The 22468-nt window shown below is 44.5% G+C and overlaps 1 protein-coding gene across 1 annotated transcript; it reads left to right on the top strand.

Moving 5' to 3' along the window:
• The first annotated feature begins 19955 nt into the window (after positions 1 to 19955).
• Positions 19956 to 22338, top strand: LOC120935362 (cyclic GMP-AMP synthase-like). The gene is made up of 2 exons (XM_040347482.1): positions 19956 to 20318; positions 22165 to 22338. The coding sequence occupies exons 1-2, from the start codon at positions 20046 to 20048 to the stop codon at positions 22321 to 22323; spliced, it is 432 nt and encodes a 143-aa protein (XP_040203416.1). The 5' UTR covers positions 19956 to 20045; the 3' UTR covers positions 22324 to 22338.
• Positions 22339 to 22468: the final 130 nt, after the last annotated feature.

Genomic DNA, 22468 nt, shown 5'->3' with positions numbered 1-22468 from the left:
CATGTGGTCTTTTATTAAACGTTCCAGTATCTTCCCAACTATAGAAGTTAAACTAACAGGTCTATAGTTACTTGGTAAAGACTTTGTTCCCTTTTTAAATATGGGCACCACATTGGCCCTGCGCCAATCCAGTGGTACTATTCCTGTCTTTAATGAGTCCCTAAATATTAGATACAGTGGCTTTGAAATGACAGAGCTCAACTCACCTAGGATCCGTGGATGGATGCCATCAGGTCCAGGTGCTTTATCCACCTTTATTCTGTCTAAATATTTCTGGACCATATCACTTTTGAGCCATTGTGGATTTGGGGCTGTGTCACTCCCACCCCCATTTTGGACATGAGCTCCCCCATGCTCCATTGTATACACGGAGCTGAAGAAAGCATTTAATAAATTTGCCTTCTCTTTGTCCCCAGTCACCCACTCTAGATTATTTTGTAAGGGGCCTACATGCTCAGACTTCACCTTTTTACTATTAATATATTTAAATAATTTGTTGGGGTTTGTCCTACTATCTTTTGCAATCTGTCGTTCGTTTTGAATTTTTGCATCCTTGATTTCCTTTTTACATATCCTGTTATATTCTTTGTAACATTTAAACAACACTAGTGTTCCTTCATTTTTATATTTTTTCAAAGCTACTTTCTTATTGTTTATAGCTTTTTTAACTTTGACCGTGAGCCACATAGGTTTTATTTTTAGCCTTTTAAACTTATTGCCCATGGGAACATACTTTGCAGTGAGGTTCCACACAGTCTTTTTGAAGAATTCCCATTTCTGTTCTGTGTTCATCTGTGCCAATAGTCCCTCCCAGTCCAAGTCCTGGAGAGCAGCCCTCATCCTTGGAAAATTTGCGCTCTTAAAATTTAGTGTTTTAATATTTCCTGTATGTATTTCTTGCTTATAGTTAACATTAAATGAAATCATGTTCTGATCACTGCTACCCAGGTGTTCCTTTATCTGAACATTAGTAATAAGCTCTGCAAGGTTTGAGATTATCAGGTCCAACAGAGCATCATTCCTAGTTGGGGCCTCAATAAACTGCACCATAAAATTGTCCTGCAATAGGTTTTTAAATTTTTGTCCTTTAACTGTCCCAGAAGTGCCATTAATCCAGTCAATTTCTGGGTAGTTAAAATCCCCCATTATTATCACCGTCCCAGCCCTTGCAGCCCTTTCCAGCTGTGCAAGGAGCTGAGTCTCCACCTCCTCATTAACATTGGGTGGTTTATAACAAACTCCAATGATTAATTTTGAACTACGCACATCTGTATGCAGTTCCACCCATAATGCTTCAGCCTCATCACACTCTCCATCAACCAGGTTCTCTTTCACGCTTGCTTTGAGGTCACTTCTCACATAGAGACAGACCCCTTCACCTTTCCTTTTTACCCTGCACAGCTTCCTTTAGGGAGGCCATGCGGTCCATACTCAGGACAACCTCACCCAGATGGCGGGTCTGGTCCCTCCTGAGGTGTTCAGGCAGAACGTCTGCCACCCCCTTGTTTTCCTGGGTCCTAATGTGGCTTGGGGCCTTGGAGAAGGGGAGACCCTTGGGGGGGAAGCCCTGTTGGGGGAGGAGTGGGAGGGGCTACCCCTGATGGAGGACTGACTGGTGCCAGCCACAGGGGAAGACTCCTCCAAATGGAGCCTCACCTCATTCCCACTCATCACCTCCTCCTCCTCAACCACCTCCTGAGGAGAGGTGTGGCCACTCCCTTCCACTGAGGACTCCGGGCTTGCCAGGTGGTCTGACTCAGACTGATGTCCAGGGGATGGTGTGGACTGGCCAGATGGCCCAGCACCCTCCTGCACATCTGTGGATGACACAAAACATTCACATGTTGGAGGATCCACACACTTGTCACATGTTCCCCTCCACCCCCACAAATGCTACACACCAGATAGGAGATAAAACACACTTACCTGTCCTCAAGGCCTCCTCAATGGAGTCAAAGCCAGCAACTCCCTCCACTTGATGCCTGTGGAGACACTGGGCAACCACCTGCTCCTCAGGAGTGAGCATCTCGGTAGTTGCTGGTCCCCCTCCAGTGCCCCTAGCATGAGTGGACATCCTGGCCAGCTTACCTTTGACCAGGCGCCGCAGATCGTTAATCTTTTTTAAAATGTCATTGGGGCTCCTGGTCTCACTCCCCAATGCATTGACACCAGTGGCAATCTGTGCCAGGATCTCCTTCCTCCTGGCCTGGGTGGTATTGGCACTCTCTGCCCCATGAAGATACCCATCATACTGGGCCATGGCCCTGATAATGATCGCCTTCTCCTGTCGGGTAAAATTGAGCTTTCTCTTCTTCGGAGCTGCTGGAGCAGACATGGCTCTAAATCTAACAGCTACAAACAAAAGAACAAAAGTACCTTGCTTCAGGGGGGGAAACAAGCGGATGTACTTTTGCACTGGACGGGCGCATGTCTGGGAGTATTTATGCCCTGGGCGTATCTCACTAATTACGCCGGGCCTAGTTCGTATCTCACTGATTATGCCGGGCCGAGTTCTGAGCATGCGCAGAGAGGCGCTGAACATAGTCAGCGTCACGGCGCATGCGCCGTCCGTTCGGCCCTTCATTTGGGTTATGGCGCATTTCAATGGAACACGCCCACTTCCTTCCTACTTTCAATTACGCCGGCCTAGGAATTTACGTTGCGCCGTGCATCGTCGGGAGCAAATACTCTGAGGATACGGTACTTGCCTCTCTAAGTTGAGCCGGCATAACGTAAATGAGATGCGCTACGCCGGCCTATATATGTGCCGATGTACGTGGATCTGCCCCAGAATATCTGTGTACGGACAGGCTGGAATCTTAAGATTTTCTGTAGGTCCAACAGAAACTTGTCCTCCTCCTTTCAAAATCAGCTCACAAATTTGTGACACTTCCACACAAGCATTAACATGCACTGAGGCAAGTCAGCCCAATAATATTTAAATGGGCTGCCAATGCACCACGTCAGTGGCATTGCTATGGAGGTGCGGCCCACAGAGTGGAAACACAATCCAGAGGGCAGCTGATCCACCGAGGGTCCTGGAGGCAGGGCTCTTTTCAGCCGGAAAATCCTGTGAGTGAGACTGCTCAGATTGATTCATAACAGCTTTGTTGAAGCAGTGATCATGTGGGGCGCAGCTTTCCCATATGTCTGAACATATGGGTAAGTCGCTTTGCTTGTACATGCCCCTTGCCTGCAGTAAATGTACTGTGGGCGGCTGGCAAGTGATTAATCAGGATATTGTACATTTATCTTTCTGTCATAACCATCCATTGCTTGGATATGGTACAATCTATTTGTGTGCACCTCTCAGCTACAGTTTCCTTTAGTCTCTTTGTTTCCTTCTTGAGGGTCCCTGGAAAAGGCAAACTGCTTCTTGCTCCACTTTATAGGTCTCTATATATACGATTGACAAACTTTTCCAGTCAAGGTGCAATCTACTAGATCAGTTAAGTGCTTCCTAGGTTTTTCGTCATCAAGCAACTATTTCCCAGATTTGCAAGCCCACTACCGAGTCTTCTCTTCAAAAGTTTTACCAGGTACATTCTCAAACATCTGTTGATGCAAGGTTTGTCTGTAAGGTCCTATGGCAGCCTTTTAAGCTGCAGACAGCCCCTAGTGTTTACTTTGTTTTTTCATTTGGGCTGTTAGCCGTATCGCTTATACATTAGCTGTACTTCTTTGGGTCAACTCAATGGTTTCAGACTTAATCCTGTGTCCCTTAATAAACGATTAGGAAAACAGGATTTTTGTAATCACCATAAGATCATTTTCTTGGAGTTTATTAAGGGACACAGGTCTCGTTTCTGAACTGAAGCTTCATGGCTGAGGATATGCTTGGCTGAACAGTGACTTTTTTGTTTGCCAGTGTCTACATCTTCCTAAAGGTAGCAGTATAACCCAGTGGTCTCAGATTCATCCAATCCTCTGTCCCTTCATGAACTTCAATAAAATGATTTTACCGGGAACACAAAAATCCAGTGTTTTCTTTTGGGTGTGAAACACCAGCAATGAAAAAAAAAAAAATATAACGGAAGCCCATTTAACCAAGTTAGGTTTGGACATACTATATTCAGTTTATTGACCTGGTAGTTATTTCAACATAATTTGTCCTATCTCCTGAAAAAGGTTTTCCTCATTCACTTCACAAACAACAATGTTGTTTAGAAGTGGAATCCCTACTTTTTATTGTTAAAACATATTTTTTTCTTGGCCACTTGGCCACATTACATGGCTTTTTTTATTAAACAAACATCTCACTGAAACTCATGGTTACGGCCATCTTAAAGCATTATGTTATATCAGGTGTCCCTAAAATTTTTAAACAAAGGGCAAGTTAACCGTACAACAGACTAATTGGGAACGAATTGTGGCCAGAAAAAAAAGAAACACGTCATGGCTGGGACAACACTGCTTATTTTTTTTTTTACTGTATGCTTTGTATTGCAAACTCCAATAAAAGTTTGATTACAAAAAAATAAAGTTTATCTTGAAGGGCATCATCATGGTGGGAGCCAATATTTACCAACCAGCAAAGTTTGAGGACCATTGTGTTATATGAAAGAGCAAAAGTCAATGTGATGGTTTTTGTGAGGTCAAAACACCTCACAAATGGCTAACTTGCATACTGTAACAATAATTTGCATGCAATTAAATTATATTAGATGTAACCATCCTAGCTTTGTATAATTATGTATTAGCACGTCCCGTCTCTGGGTGGCTGCCTTGGAGACCTAGCAGGAAGAAGTGGAGAGAGAAATGGGTGTGGAGACCACATGTCCCCATGGGGAAACTGTTGCTATTCCAGACCAAAAGCAGGGGCTATTGGGCAAGTGTTTCTATGTTAATATTTTACTATTGTGTTTAGCTTCTGGGTGTATATATTTATTGACTGGTGACAGAAGTATATCTGTTCCTGTGTTATCTCACATGCATTATAGCTCAGTCAGTGATATAGTGTGCGTGTGTAGTGGTCACCTTGCTGTAGGTTAGTAGGTCAACCTGTTTATTGCAATGGAGTTTCTGTGCAGCTCCGGTTATTAACCACTTCCATACCAGGTACTTACGCAGCTTCCCGCCCAAGCCAATTTGCACTTTGAATGGCAATTGCGCGGTCATGCTACACTGTACCCAAACAAAATTGGCGTCCTTTTTTCCCCACAAATAGAGCTTTCTTTTGGTGGTATTCGATCACCTCTGCGATTTTTTTTTTTTTGCGCAACAACTAAAAAAAAGGCTGAAAATTTGGAAAAAAAATTACGTTTTTATTTTTTTCTGTTAATTTTTTTGTAAATAAGTTTTCTCTTTCAATTACGGGCACTGATATGGCGGCACTAATGGGCACCGATGAGATGGCACTGATGGACATCGATGAGGTAGTACTGACGGGCACAGATGAGGTGGCACTGATTGGCGGCGCTGGTATGCGGCACTGATGGGCACACATAGGCGGCACTGATGGGCACACATAGGCGGCACTGATGGGCACACATAGGCGGCACTGATGGGCACACATAGGCGGCACTGATGGGCACACATAGGCGGCACTGATGGGCACACATAGGCGGCACTGATGGGCACACATAGGCGGCACTGATGGGCACACATAGGCGGCACTGGGCACTCATAGGCGGCACAGATGGGCACTCATGGGCGGCACTGATGGATACTTATGGGTGGCACAGATGGGCACTGATAGGTGGGCACTGGGCATGGATGGGCACTGTGGGGTGGCACTGATGGACACTGGGGTGGCACTGATGGACACTGGGGTGGCGCTGATGGACACTGGGGTGGCGCTGATGGACACTGGGGTGGCAGCACTGATTTTTGCCAGGTTGCCAGTCAGTGACCATTTGTGGGCACTGACTGGCATCTTTTTTCTTTATGCTTTTTTTTAATTTTATTTTTAGACTTTTTTTTTTTTTTTTCTGTCATTTTTTTTTTTTTTTTGCCCACCCTGGTGCTCCAGGGTGGGCAGTGTGGCGATCCGAGGGGGGGCTGCGCTTATAAACAATCAGCGCTAACCCCCCCTGTCAGGAGAGCCGCCGATCGGCTATCCTCTACTCGCGTCTGTCAGACGCGAGTGAGGAAGAGCCATCGACGGCTCTTCCTGTTTACATCGTGATCAGCCGTGGTTGGACACGGCTGATCACGTGGTAAAGAGTCTCCGCCGGAGGCTCTTTACCGAGATCGGAGATGCAGGGTGTCAGACTGACACCCCGCATCACCGATCGCCGCGATGCGCGCCCCCATGGGCGCGCGCGGCATGAAATCCTGCAGGACGTTCTAGAACGTCCTGTCAGGATTTCATAACCACTTCCCGGACGTAAATCGGCCATAGGCCGGGCGGGAAGTGGTTAACATTAACCCTGTCCCTTCTGGTCTGGTCTAGTTTTAGCTCAGGGCTCAATTTGCATAGGCTAGCGCTAGGTAAGGCATCCAACAGCCACTTCTGGTGTTTAGCGGTCCGATTGAGTAGGTTTGACTCTTAGATCCAGTGCCACACCACAGTTTCTACTGGCGAAAAGCTGTGATCCTGGCTGGTTGATCAATGGCTGGAGGCTCTTCTCATCACTACAGATCTTGTCTTCAGGTTTTCGACAACAAGACAAACACCATATCATGATCATCCTTAAAGGCCCCTGCAACTGGACTTTGCCGACACATTTCTCTGGCGGTATCGATCAATACCTGTGTATAAGACACTACTTTTTTTCTAAAATTATTAGACAGAAAATCGAGGGGTGTCTTATACACAGACAGTCAACCAAGGAGAGAGCCGTGCAGGTGCGTAGCTGCCCATACCTTGTCAAAAAGGTTTCCTCCAATCACAAGCCTTGTTACTGACGTAAGCTGATGCCATAATTACAGGTGGATGTGGAGAGTGTGCAGATGAGATCCCATTGGAGGTGGAGAGTACGCAGATGCAACAGAGACCAAAGTTCTGAGCTCATAAAAATGTCACAAAAAAAATAACAGTAAGCGATTGTCAGCAGGGCAGAGGAGAGGACTGGGTGACAGCAGGGGACAGGCCGACAGCAGAGGGCTGGGTGACAGCATGGGAGAGGACTGGGTGACAGCAGGGGAGAGGACTGCGTGACAGCAGGGGAGAGGACTGGGTGACAGCAGGGGAGAGGACTGGGTGACAGCAGGGGCAGAGGACTGGGTGACAGAAGTGACAGCAGGGGAGAGTACTGGGTGACAGCAGGGCAGAGGACTGGGTGACAGCAGGGCAGAGGACTGGGTGACAGCAGGGCAGAGGACTGGGTGACAGCAGGGCAGAGGACTGCGTGACAGAAGGGCAGAGGAGAGGACTGGGTGACAGCAGGGGACAGGGCAACAGCAGAGGGCTGGGTGACAGTTTGGCGGAGGACTGGGTGACAGCATGGGAGAGGACTGGGTGACAGCATGGGAGAGGACTGGGTGACAGCAGGGCAGAGGACTGGGTGACAGCAGGGCAGAGGACTGGGTGACAGTATGGCTGAGGACTGTGTGACAGAAGTACAGAGAACTGCGTGACAGCAGGGCAGAGGACTGGGTGACAGCATGGGAGAGTACTGGGTGACAGCAGGGGAGAGGACTGGGTGACAGCAGGGGAGAGGACTGGGTGACAGCAGGGGCAGAGGACTGGGTGACAGAAGTGACAGCAGGGGAGAGTACTGGGTGACAGCAGGGCAGAGGACTGGGTGACAGTATGGCTGAGGACTGTGTGACAGAAGTACAGAGAACTGCATGACAGCAGGGCAGAGGACTGGGTGACAGCATGGGAGAGGACTGGGTGACAGCATGGGAGAGGACTGCGTGACAGCAGGGCAGAGGACTGGGTGACAGCAGGGCAGAGGACTGGGTGACAGCAGGGCAGAGGACTGGGTGACAGAAGGGCAGAGGACTGGGTGACAGCAGGGCAGAGGAGAGGACTGGGTGACAGCAGGGGACAGGGCGACAGCAGAGGGCTGGGTGACAGTTTGGCGGAAGACTGGGTGACAGCATGGGAGAGGACTGGGTGACAGCATGGGAGAGGACTGGGTGACAGCATGGGAGAGGACTGGGTGACAGCAGGGCAGAGGACTGGGTGACAGAAGGGCAGAGGACTGGGTGACAGAAGGGCAGAGGACTGGGTGACAGAAGGGCAGAGGACTGGGTGACAGAAGGGCAGAGGAGTGGGTGAAAACAAAACAGCATTTTTAGAACCTTTTTTTTAACCTGCTGCTCTGCCCAGAAAGACCTGCTATCATTCCTGAGGCCGCCCACTCCGCTCTCCGTCCCCCAGTGAAAGGCGGGATCATCCCTTGCTGGCCACACCCCCTCACGAGTCCCAACCATGAAGGAGGCGGCCCAGCTCCTCGGCATCAGAGCCCTGAACCGCCAAACAACTCTGCCGCTGTAGGAGCCGGGGAGGGACCTGTCAGTGTGCTGCATGTGGATGTGATAGTTCCCTCCCCGCGCCCCTGCACTATCCCCGGCAGCAGACATTCCCTCTCCTCCGGAACTCCAGTACACACCGCACAGGGACAGCAGCTCCAGAGGTTACATCCAGCGGGGATGAGTAGGTGACATGCCATGGCTGCGCCCTAGGCGGCAGTGCGCTCTAGGCGGCTGCCTAATCCGCCTAGTGGTAGCGCCAGCCCTGAGTAATTGTCATTCAAATTGTGAGAGCACCGAAAGCTGAAAAATGGTCTGGTTATTAAGTGGGTTTACGTGCCTGGTGGTCAAGTGGTTAAAGGGGGCAATACACGGTATTAAGAACTGGGGTATGTAAACTTTTGATCAGGGTCATTTGGTTAGTTTATGTTGTGATTATGAATTAAAAATAGTAAACACAGTTGATTGATAATAAATGGCTTCAGCCAAACACTAACCATGAGTGAAAGAATTTTTTTGTTTTATCAATCATATTTTATGAAAAATGCCCAAGAAATCATAAATTCGGCCAGGGTATGTAAACTTATGAGCACAACTTTGTTTAGATTTTTGGATATGTTCCCAGGAAGGATCCACTCTGTTCACAGGGTGAAGGCAACCCCATTATTAAAGTGGAGTTACACCCTCCCCCCCCCCAAATAAATCTAAAAATAAATAGAAAAAAAATTGAATTTATTTTTTTATACTCACCTGAAAGGGCGGTTGCTATGCAGAAGCAGCTCTTCTGCCTCTTCCGCCACCACGGTGGTTCTTCTGCCTCGTCCTCCATCGCAGTGTCTTCTGGTGAATGGGGCACGCTGCCTTCTGGGAACTGTGTGAATCCCAGGAGACAGCCGTCCATTCACAAAGCTCCGCGCGAGTCGCACATGCGCAGTAGGAAACGGGCAGTGAAGCCGTAAGGCTTCACTGCCTGTTTCCCTTAGGATGGAGGCGACAGGACCGAGTGATCGCTGTCGGGGGACCGACATCGCAGGTGACTAGAAGAGGTAAGTGTCCTTATTAAAAGTCAGCAGCTACAGTGTTAGTAGCTGCTGACATTAAAACAAATAATTGCGGGTGGAATCCCGCTTTAAATCCACATTTCCACTTAGGAAAGGTTCTGGCTCTTTAATTTACAAGTTTAGAGAAATATCCTGTTTAGAGACCAAGATAATATATTTCATAACATTTAGTTTAGATCCTCAGATAAAAGCAGTGCTGTGAGTTGTTCAGTCCTTAAAAAGTGTTTTTTAACCTCTGCATGGTTTGAGATGACCAGGTCCAGCAGAGCATCATTCCTAGTCAGGGCCTCAATTAACTCGACCATAGAGATGTCTTGTAATAGGTTTATACATTTTGGCCCGTTAACTGTCCCAGCAGTGCCATTACTTCAGTGAATTTCCAGGTAGTTAAAATCCCCCATTATTATCAGTTATTGCAGCCCTTTCCATCTGTGCAAGGAGACGATTCTCCACCTTGTCATTAACACTGGAAGGTCTATAACAAACTCCAATGATAACCTTTGTAGTATGCACCCATATGTACAATTCCACCTATAATGCTTCAGACATCAACTAAGTCCTCTTTCACACTCACTTTGAGATCACTTCTCACAGAGACCACCACCCCTCAGTTTTACCATGTCTTTCCAAAAGAGAGCATAGCCAGGAATAATAATAGCCCAGTCATGAGAAGAATGAAGCCAAGATTCTGCAATACCAATTACATCTTAGTTCTCCTCGTGCACCAAAGCTTCCAACTCACCTATTTTACTTGGCAGACCTTTGGCATTGGTGAACAAACACTTTATTTCATGGTGACATTTTGCAAACATACAGTATTTCTCACAAAAGTGAGTACAAGTTAACTGATAAAGAATACGAATTATCAGTTATTTTGATAGGCCAAATACAGTTATTTACCACCGATTGTGCTTTCTTTACAATTCCAAGTTATACAAATTCTTGAATAATGGCAGAAAGTGGATCAATTGATTCTAGTGGTACTTCATACTGATTAAAGAGTTCTGGATCTTTTCCCTCAATATTCAGTTCGGTATTTTTCAAAGTTGTAATTTTTTAACACAAACTTGGAAAAGGTACCATTTCCTTTAAAGCACAATTACCATCAGTATCAGGCCATTTTTGTTCTGTAGACATATTGGTTATTGAACCAACATTACTGTATACTGAGGGATCAATAAGCACTAATTTGGGCCTAGATGGATCCTTCCAAATACTTTTATTAGCCAAATCAAACACCCACTTTTGTTTATCGATTACATCAATGCCAAGTATATTCTCTGCATCGTGACAGACCAAAATGTCAATATTAGTTTTCACTAGTCCAGATACTTAAAATGTTACATTATATACCTATCTAGCAGTGGAAATAACCATATTATTAAAACCCACTATATTACACATAGGAGAATTGGGTTTCACAGATATGTTTTCTCTGGTAGGGCTAATCTCAGATCCACTGTCAATGAGACAATTCATATTTTTACCATTCAGCAAACCTTCTACCATTCTCAACCAATATAATTGGTGCAACATATTGTAATGGTAGAGGAATGGACTCCCTGCTGTCAACAGTCAAATTACTGATCTGTTTGAATTGCCTTAAGTCAATGAAGTTGGTCAAACTTTTATCTTGACATAAAAAAAGCAGGTTGTACAAAAGCTGATTTGTCATTCTCCATACCTTTAGTTTTTATTTGTGAGTCTCTTAAATTTACAGCAATATTTCCTTATATGGCCAAATCTATGACAGTAAAGACACGTGATAGACTTTCCTTGCCTCACTTATCTGCATCTGTTGTCGTCATTTTTGCTGAGACCTGTAGTTTCTGACATGTCTGTAGCCTGACTATTTGTCACATTGTGTGAGATTGCATTGCTTAAATTTTCTCCTAATTTTATCAATGAAGCTTACTACATCATTTAAATTTTGTCGTTCCTGTGCTGCAGCTAAATAAAATAAGTTGGAGCAAGGTATTTAAACTTTTTTATGAAAGCGATTTTCAAACCTGGGTCATCGTCATTGTCTACTCCAAATATAATTTCATATTCCTTGCAGAATTTGATTTTAAACTTAAAGGGGTTTTCTTCTGCAGTAGTCTGTAATAGGTCTAACATTTCTATGGTCAGTTCTTCACCGGTCATACATAGCGGCAATTGTCGCAGTCTGTCTGTCGCGTCATTGTCTCTCCTGAGCTTTGTCATCAATAACAAGTGAATTAATTCGTTTAGCAAAATTGACAGGTACCCACGGCTGAAATATGCAATTGCGTTGATCATTTGACAGATTAAAACGATCCAAATACATCTCAAATAAATCCCAATTAGAAAACATGTTTTCCTCAAAATAATAAACAGGAAAGTCTTTTATAAGACTTTCAACTATAAGAATCTTGGGACACATTTTCATATATTCCTGTGTTCTGTACATTGTTAGCCTCTGTCTGATTTTGTGTACACACATTTTTGGCAGGTAAAATAATAATCATTCAAATATTCTAACTTTAAACACATTATTTATCTTTTTCCGTAATTTGTGCACAGTAAATCTGGATTTGTCAATCTGTATTAACCTGTATACATTCATTGTACATATACAGTCATGGCCGAAATTGTTGGCACCCCATACATTTTTCCAGAAAATCAAGTATTTCTCACAGAAAAGTATTGCAGCAGCAACACATGTTTTGCTATACACAAGTTTTTTTCCTTTTGTGTGTATTGGAACAAAACAAAAAAAGGGAGGAAAAAAAGGAAATTGGACATAATGTCACACAAAACTCCAAAAATGGGCTGGTCAAAATTCTTGGCACCCTTTCAAAATTGTGGATAAATAAGATTGTTTCAAGCATGTGATGCTCCTTTAAACTCACCTGGGGCAATATAAAAATCACATCTGAAAGCAGATACAAAGGAGAGAAGTCCACTTAGTCTTTGCATTGTGTGTCTGTGTGTGCCACACTAAGCATGGACAACAGAAAGAGGAGAAGAAAACTGTCTAAAGGACTTGAGAACCAAAATTGGAGAAAAATATCAACAATCTCAAGGTTACAAGTCCATCTCCAGAGATCTAGATTTGCCTTTGTCCACAGTGCGCAACTGTCATGATCTGTGTCATGGCTTTGGTCACCTGCTGGTGGCACTGTTTCTCCCAGTAACAGGGGTGCAGTTCTGGTGTCCACCAGCGGGTGTCTCCCATGGAATGACTCCTCTCAATTAAGGTGAACTGCTACAGGTATATAATCCCGCCCTTCACTACAGGTCAGTGCTTCAGTATTTTGCTTGTCAGCCTGTTCCCTGCCTGATCTGATAGCTGTAGCCAACCTGTTCCCGATTTGCTCCCTGCCCTGAACTCTGGTTCTTCCCTTTGTCGCTTATTGACCCCGGCTTGTACTTTTGGACTTTGCTGCTCTCTCCTATCCTGGACCCCCGGCTTGAACATTGGGCTTGCTTGTGTCTCATCCCTGCATTACCTGCTAGTTACGCTCTGATTTCTGGTATATATTCATTCACTAGTTCTGGTGGTTTATAGTTTGCTGTGTCATGCTTGCTTGTCTTGGGGGTTTTCTATGATTGTTTTGCACGTGTGCTTAACCTTTAATAAACATATATTTTTCACTATCTTGGTGCCTATTTCCGTTAGTGCAGCCCACTGACCTGTTACCCAGTACTCAGATGCCTGCGTAGGCATCCCCTGACAGCAACATTATCAAGAAGTTTGCAACCCATTGTAGCTAATCTCTCTGGGCGTGGACGGAAGAGAACAATTGATGAAAGGTTGCAATGCAGGATAGTCCAGATGGTGGATAAGCAGCCCCAAACAAGTTCCAAAGAAATTCAAGCTGTCCTGTAGGCTCAGGGAGCATCAGTGTCAGCGCAAACTATCTGTCGACACAGAGACATAAAAAAGCAACACAGTTTGCCAAAATGTAAGCCAAATCCTTCTGGGAAAACTCAGACATGCGTAGGCATGGAAACAAACATATAGCTAAAGAAGATTTGTCCAATAAAAGAAAAGGCATTGGCTCACATAAAGAGAGCAATTCTTACAACATGGAGTCAGAAAGACCAGCTGAAAATTGATAATAAATAATCATTAGATTATATATTGTCAATTAATGTAGGAAATAGGCTAAAAAAAGGCTATATATGTATTGACTTTTTTGCAAGGTACATATATGTTATCCGTTTCCATGCCTACGCATGTCTAAGTTTTTGACTGGACAGCACAATGCTTTTAAAAAAATGTTCTCAATTATAAATATGTTATTTTTGATTTTAGATAGTAAGATCCTTTTCCTCGTTCTTGCAATTATCGAATCCTGAATGCGTCTTGAAGAAGCCTTAACGGCCAAAAACGCGTTGATACACTTGGGCTCACATTATATACTATGTATTTCTATGTGTATGATTTTTAAACAGCTCTTATGTCCTTTTGTACACCATGTGTCTATGCTTTATTAAAGATTGTTTTTCTATATCCATTTACATTTAGCTTAGTATAGTCAGGTGCCTGAGCAATATGTATGCCCAAATAATTAATAGTCTATTCTCTGTAGGGGAAGGTGGGCGTGAAAAGAAGCCAAAATGTTCTATTATGGCCAATGCTGTATAGAGTGCATCTGTAGATCCGTCAATGTACAGTAGGGTGACATCCGTGTATGTGCTAACCTTCTCTGTTATGGGTCCCACATGTAGCCCTACTATGCTGTGAGGGCATACAAAAGGGGGGACAAAGGGCACCCCTGTCGCATGCCTCTGGTAAGGAGAAACTGTTCAGAAGTCCACTCGTTGGCTATCATTTTAGCCGCTGGGTTCTGATACATTTGCACCCATTTAATGAATTTGGGTCCCAAACCAAATCTCTCTAGGCAGGTCCACTCAACAGAGTTGAATACCTTGGCGGTATCCAAGGCGACTACCATTCTGGAACCCATGTTATCAGGATTGGGCCCAATCAGCCCCTTGCTTCTCCTGTGTGACCCCCTTCCCGTGACGTCATGTGCGTTCCACGCTGGACCAGGCCTCATCCTGATGGCCACAGGACAAGGCTGACGAAAACAGACTCTGCATCTTCTACATCTGTGCAGCCCATGGACCCAGGACAAGGACTACAGGATTTTTACAGATGAGCCTTCCTTTGCTTTCTTTCCTGTACGTGTGATTGATATTTGTGTCATTAAAATAATTTTTTAATACTGCACTTAGGTGGCGCTTCTTTTTTCTCTACCCTTTGTTTACTACAGAGTCCGCACGATGAGGACAGCTGCTGCCATCCACCAGCCATATTATCTGCTTTTTAACCCTTGAACTGCCTGTTACTATTATTATTTTTAACTGACTCATTGCTATATCACCATTTACTTATGCACTTTGTGTTTGCGCTAACAGTTACCTTTTCCAGAAGTGAAGCATTAAAGGGTGGAGGTGCATATAATGCCAATATCAAGATCGGTTCCCCATAGATAACTGCATGCAGAAAAACATATCTACCCAGTGGATCAACCTTTGAACCCTGGAGCTCAAAATGAGTGGATTTAGCTATTAGGTAAGGTATAGGTGGAGTGATATGCCCATCCTATCCAAGGGCATTTGAGCGCCACCTGTAGACGTCCTTCTATATGGGTTTCAACTAGGACTATTATGTCATTTCGCTGTTTTTAAAGGGAGGAGAATATAGCTGACCTCTTAATTTTATTGTTCATACCCCGGACGTTCCAGGTGAGGAGTTTCAAAGAGGCCATGGATCAAACAGAGAAAATCATGAAGCTCTTGTGTTCTTGGCATCCTTATCACATCTTGTATATAGTATAGAGGAATAATACTCTAATATTCTGTATTTTCTGTACCATTTGTCTCCGACCTGTACATAGTGAACCATTGTGACTCTAACCAATAGAAAATGCAAATCCCCCCTCCCGGACCTGCACTGTCCCCAACTTGTGCGGGCATTATACCCAAACTGCCAACATAGGTTAAACATTGTCTGATCTGTGGAGGAAATACAAACACAGGTTACTTAAAGAGTCAGGTGGGGGCAAAACTTTGCTGTTTAATGAAACACAACATAGGACAAAGCCCACGTAGCCAGGCGGGCATCCTGGCAAATTGTTTATCTGCTTCCACCGGAAAAAATTACATTCTGGACCAGCACCATAAAAAAAGGGGTGAAGAAAATGGCCTGTCCCTGAGAAAAATGGAATGTTTCTAGATGTGCCTGTAAACAGGCTGAGTAGTATGGAGGTGTTCAATTGTAAGGCAACAGTGACCTCCAGTGGTGAGTATAGGCAAGTACCAAATTAATATATATATATATAAACATACAACTGTGTGGATAAGACAGATATGCAATTTCCGCATATCCACCTGGAGGTAAAACAAACAAACAGGGGAGCAAAACCTTGTATCCATAAGGAATTGGAGGTATTGAAAACAGAGCAGTTTAGCAGCATCAAAAAACTAAAATAAAATGAATAGTGGGATGACATATAATCAGAGATGCAACGCTGTAGAGTAGAGGGTTAGTCAAGTAAAGGATTTAAGGAAAACACAAAGATATGCAATAAGGTCACTTGGGTTTTCCTGTGTTCAAGCCAGGAGATGGCTGCATCTGAATCATCAAAAAAGTGAACTCTGTCGTCGCCCTCCACCCGGAGGTGGGCAGGGAAAAGAATGGCATATTTGATGTGTTTAATATAGAGGCGTCTTTTAGCTTCTGTGAAACGTTTGCGTCTGCGCTGGACCTCAGCAGAAAAATCTGGGCACACCGTGATCATCTTGTTGCCATAGGGAATATTTCCCTTCTCTCTGCTCAAGAGCAATATAGTGTCACAGTCTCTATATTTAAGAAATTTTGAAATGAAAGTGTGCGGTGGGGCCCCAAACGGGGTGGGCTCCCAGACATGCGGTGGGCCCATTCCACAACAAACGTGGGGGAAAAAGCCTCCTTACCATATGTGGTGTACAGAAGTTGCTCCAAGAATGAGGGGGGTCTGCTCCCTCTGGCAAACCGATAAATCTCAGATTACTCCTTCTAAGCCAGTTCTCCATTTTGTCCTGCTTCTGTAGCAATTTATTTACTTGCATGCTGTCTGTAGTATTCTGTAGGGGCGGGGGAGTCTTCCACAGTGCTCAGCCGAGTTTATGTGTCCTTGACCCTGTCCCTCAGTTTCTGGAAGTCCTGCCTTACCAGAGAGATGTCTACCTTCACTTCCTCAATCCTGGTAGTCAGGGGGTGGTTTGGCAGGACATGGTGGCTTCCTGGCAGGCAGCAAAAGCATCAAGCACCCTCGCCGTGTCAGCCCCTGCAGCTGTCCCCTCTACCAGCATGGCATCCCTTTAAGAGCTATGGGCAGAAGTGACGTTTTGATGTCGCTTACCTCCTGCAATGGTATGGAGTCGGGTGGGGGCCATCTTCCCCTCACTCAGCTCCTGTCATGGATATGCAATAAAGTCTGGGAGCTTACCTGATCTCCATGTGTTCATTAGAGGCCTGACCCTCCTGACTGTCTTATCACCTTCCTCCCTGTTTGGCTCCACCCTAGGCCATCACGGGTAGCCTATATTAACCACTGCACTGCTAGTCTGCTTTGCTGTTCAACTGTGTTGTTAGCTTTAGTTCCTGTCTACGATTATCTTCCTGTGTACCGTTTTTGGCTCGTCCCTGACTTTTCCTGTTTGCCTGTGATCCTGACCTTTTGCCTATCCCTCGGTTACCCTTGTCTGCCTGTTGCCCTGACTTCGGCTTACCCATCACTATCGCTTGTCCTGCTTGCTGCTTCCCCTCTCTCCCTGTGGAGCGTGACCTTGGGGACCCCAGGGGTTGCGACCTGCATCCAGCTGCGGCGAAGGCCATCCTCACCACCAGAGGCTCTGGTGAACACAAAGCTGGGTCTTAGACTCCGCGCCCTGGGGAATCTTGGGCTCACGTTTCCTCTCTAATCGCAGCAGTCGGCAATAGGGTTCACTACCCTGTGGTGCATCCCTGACCCCAACGGGGTGCACTTGTCACCTGGCCACAGGTGACCTGACAGCTCCATACCAAGCAGGGGATAGGATCCAATCGCCTCCGCCGGTAAGCAGTGGAGGGCACCGGAGCATGGTGGGAGGGGCCCTCTCCCGTCAACGAATGTGATCTCACCACTGAGACCACTTTTATCTTAAAGCGGATGGCCAGCTGAAGAAGTGGATAATGGGATCAAAGTAGATAGCTGCTGCCATAACAACGATATTCCACTTCAAAGAGCCCCCGTATAACGACAGTGGGTGGTCTGCAAGTGGTTAAACGAATATGTATAATTCCTCTTTTTGTCTCCCCATCACATTCTATACCAAGATACCAGATACCTTATATGTCGTCATTCTCTAACTAGTTATAACAGAAACATCTAGAATTACTGACTCTTAGCTAAAGAATTATATCAAATCAATTGATCAAAGTCATTCACTCATACTATATTTATTATGATTAATCGTGAATCCAAATATATTTTGCAAGCTTGCCTTGGATATAATATAACACCTATAAGTGCCAAATTATGAATTTGGAATAATATTCTAACATAGTCACAAGCACTCATAATGATTAAAGTGGATGTAAACCCTTACATATACCCAGTGTAGTGACTGGATTCAGGTGATACACAGAGATTAAACAAATTCTCCTACATAGGTTGCACCTGTTTATCTGCAGTGTTCCATTTTCTACATCCGTTTAAAGTCCAGAATTTATAAAGCTTCTCAGAGAGTTCAGAAAAAAGAAAGAGCTGAAATTACACTTTGTAGAGTTCAGTGAGAAGAGCTCCGAGAGCTGATGAGAAGGAAGAGACACACCCCCTTCACGCAGCTAAGGCTGTCAATCAGCTGGAGGTCCCTCCAGTCACCATTTTTCTCTTGGTGTCAGGAAAACTTGTGAGAAGTGATTAATACTGATAGCAGAGAGAGAGAACGACAGAAATGACACATAGTGCTCTTCATTGAGACACACTAAAGAGTTATGTTCTTTGTTCATATTTCATGATTAAGTTTTATTACCACTTTAATAGATGCTCAAAGGATGACTCCAAACAATAGCATCCTTCTACCAAGCACCGTACAACAGCCTGAATGCAGTGGCGGCTGGTGCTCAAAATTTTTGGGGAGGCGCAAACAATGAAAAAAAAAAAAGCAAAACAAATGCAGCCTCACTGTGCCCATCAAACGCAGCCACTGTGCCCAAACGCAGCAACTCTGCCCATCAATTGTCGCCACTGTGCCATGCCATCAAATGCAGCCACTGTGCCATGCCATCAATTGTCGCCACTGTGCCATCAATTGACGCCACTGTGCCATGCTATCAAATGCAGCCACTGTGCCATCAATTTATGCCACTGTGCCATGCCATCAAATGCAGCCACTGTGCCATGTCATCAAACGCAGCCACTGTGCCCATCAATTGTCACCACTGTGCCCATCAATTGTCACCACTGTGCCCATCAATTGTCGCCACTGCGCCCATCAACTGTCGCCACTGTGCCCTGTAAAATGCTGCCAGATTGCCCTCCCGCTCAGCACTTACTTTTCTAGGGTCAGCCATCCACTGGTAACCAGAACCAGTGAACCTGGTTAGCTGAGACGCCTGTCAGTGTTAGCCAGGGAACGCACACCCCGTGCGTCCCCTGGTTAACTATTTGGAAGCCGATTACAGACCTCAGGCTGTAATCGGAAAGCCTGCCGCTGGCTCTGATAGGCACCAGCTGCCGCTATTCAGATGGCCAGCGCTCACCAGGGGGCCGTCCATCTGAATAGTCGGCAGCAGCAACAATACATAGATTCATGCAATGCATGAATCTGTGTATTGTATTCAGTGGCGGTGCAGGAGCTAGAGGGAGCGGCGCTCCTGCGCCCTCTATGGACGCACCGCCACTGCCTGAATGGGAAAGGCATGGACCCCAGCTTTAGAGACTCCTTACACTGACCCCAAGGTTATATGATCACTGACTTGTATTAGCCAGGTGCAGCAGAGTGCCTGCCCAATACCTGGAATGGAGAGAAGGATAGCATGTCTTTCCCTCCTACTCCATTCCAGACAGTCCGAATCCAGGAACCCAAACAAAACTCCCAAAAGAACTTGCAATATCATAGCTGCTTTTTGGGTCCTTTTTCTCCTCCACAACCAAAACTGTCAGGATGATCAATCCTGCCCCACATCCCCAGCCTGAACAAAAGATGGAATGTAAGGCAGTTAACAGGTCACATATTCAGTTTCGTTTCTCACTTTCCTATAACTCAGGAGATGTCATGTTTGTGAGAAATGAAACAAGGAGCTTGGTATATATGGCTTCTACTGTACATTTTTCATAGTTAGAGACATTTCTTTGTCCCTTTCACACTTTCTTTCAATAATAATTTCAGATTAGGAACTGCCAAAGTAGAATTAATACATTTCTAAGGCAGTTTTTTTCCGTGATGCAGACAATAGGTCACATTTTCAGTTTCGTTTCTCTTTTTCCTATGCCTCTGGGGTGGGAGTGATCTTTACAAGAAAATTAATATAAAAGAGGAAGCACTTAATTTCATAGTGTATTTGTCAGGAAGACGTGAGACCTGAAACAAGGCATAAAACACGACGCACAGCAAAAAATGGCAACTCGCCCAAAGAAACGAGGTGGAAATTCAACGGATGAGATTAGACGCCAAGCAAGCAGAAGAGACAGTTTGCCAAACTCCAACCTTTCCAAGCACTTGAAAAATGCAGTGGAAAGTTTGAGAATGAAGATGGGTGACATCTCCAAAGCAGCAGAGAAGGTTAACAAGATCATAGAGTTAATTATCAAGTCTGAGTCTACTAAAAGCCACCCTCTATTTAAGAGCATGAAAAAAATGTCAACAGGGAGTTACTACGAAGGCTTAAAGGTAATAAATATACTTTGGTTTTTATAATAAATATTTCACAATGCAAAATATTTTCTTCGCACTAGTGAGAGATTTAGAAAGAAATCACCGTAACCCCTGAAGCAGAAAACTTATAAAAATAACATTACATTTGCATAATTTTCTAATAGCTGGCTTGGAGTCCTAGAGGTGAATACCATAGCATTGCTGCAATGAGGTCCTGACTAGTTCTAACAGGGACAGATCATTTGGATAGAGGCATATATTTCACAGTTCTCTGTTCAGCATTCCCTTGGTTTCCTCCCACAATTCAAAAACAATGAGCATGAGCCTTTACTAGTGTATATTTATGTGACTTCTATGTAAACTGCTAGTTACAGGTGGAATTTTTCCATCTTCATTGCAATATTTTCATAAAATAAAAACACACATACATTATAGCAGCTATGAATGCTTCTTGTAATTTTCATCATTCTGCATAAATATTTGTGTGTGCCTAGTGCATGTTTAACCACTTAAGACCCGGACCTTTAGGCAGCTAAAGGACCCGGCCAGTTTTTGCGATTCGGCACTGCATCGCTTTAACTGACAACTGCGCGGTCGTGCGACATGGCTCCCAAACAAAATTGGCGTCCTTTTCCCCCCACAAATAGAGCTTTCTTTTGGTGGTATTTGTTCACCTCTCGGAGCTTCGGACCGGGTCGCAGGCGCGCGCCCGTGACCCACGGCTGGGCACTTAAAGAGGACGTACCTGTACGTGCTTGTGCCCAGCCGTGCCATTCTGCCGACGTAAATGTGCAGGAGGCAGTCCTTAAGTGGTTAAAGAGTAACTCCACTTTTGCTGAGAAAAAAAAAAACCTTCCCCTCTGGGTGATCTATATACATTGCAAGGATTGTAACAAACTTTGTTGTAGATTCCTACCTTTTGCTATTCTGAAGTAAATCACAGATTGTTTGTGTCCATGTGCAGAGTGAAAGTGTATGGGAGTGGGTTCATAATTATCAATCAGCTGCTGCACTTGCAGGGCTCCAACTAGGAAAATTTCAGGGTCTGCATCCCTTCGTGATTTCCCATTGGGAGTATCTCACCAAAAATTGAATTTTTGTTGCAGGGGATGACTGAAATCCAACTTGCATCTTGGTGCAGACTTCTGGGAAAATCCACGAGCCAATTACACAAGCAGAAAACTATGTTTCTGGGGGCGTTCTGTGTACAGAACTCCTCCAGGTAGGCATATTTTTTACTGAAAATTGCAGCACTGCAGATTAAAAAGGAAGAGTAAATTTTTAATAATATCCAATTACAATATGACTTGTGTTGCAATTGTATACGCTATATTATTTTTTTTTATTTGCTATTTTTTTCCCCACTAAAGTGGAGTTACCCTTTAACAGACCTTAGTAACTGCAGCAAAAAGTATACTGTACAAACGTGAAGTGTGTCATCTTGCAAGCAAGTTAAACTCACTAAAATACGTGAAATGTTACCTTAAGGGACAGCACGCTGCATTATTCACTGCTACAGTAACAATTTTATGCAACTGGTGAACTTTTTCACACACACACACACATTATATATATATATATATATATATATATATATATATATATATATATATATATATATTATATATATATATAACCATTATTTAAAAAAAAAAAAGATTGACAACTTTTTTTTTTGTAAAAACTCCCAATTTAAAACTGAACTGCAGCCAACGTTTCCATCCTACCCCCTGATACCTTGAGCAACCTTTTACAAACAATGCTTTAGACAGCCTTTAATCCTGCAGTATTTCAGTCCTTTATTTGTTCCTGCATGACCAGCATTAGAACAGCTCTCACTGTTCCTGGGCATCTCTTGCAGAACTGCATTGGATGTAAGGATGCTGAGGAACAGTCCACAGTGGGAGCATTGGGAAGCCCCATCTACCGGAGGAGTGGAGTACCAGGTGATGAAACCGCTTTTCTGTCTCTAGATGGAACTAAGCACTTATGCAGAGGGTTGTTGGGTTATGTGAAGTAAGGTTTAAAGCTATAAGAAAAAATACATTGAACATAAAATAAATACTCTTTTCTCCAATATCAAACCCAAATAAATTTGACATCATGCTGAACATTTCATTTGAGAGTTACTGCGCAATGAGTTGACAAGTATTGAGTGAGGGTGG

The sequence above is a fragment of the Rana temporaria genome, chromosome 4 (assembly GCF_905171775.1).
Source record: "Rana temporaria chromosome 4, aRanTem1.1, whole genome shotgun sequence".
Taxonomy (NCBI): Eukaryota; Metazoa; Chordata; class Amphibia; order Anura; family Ranidae; genus Rana; species Rana temporaria.
The sequence above is the reverse complement of the archived record's forward strand: the minus strand, read 5'-3'. Positions and strand labels throughout refer to the sequence as shown.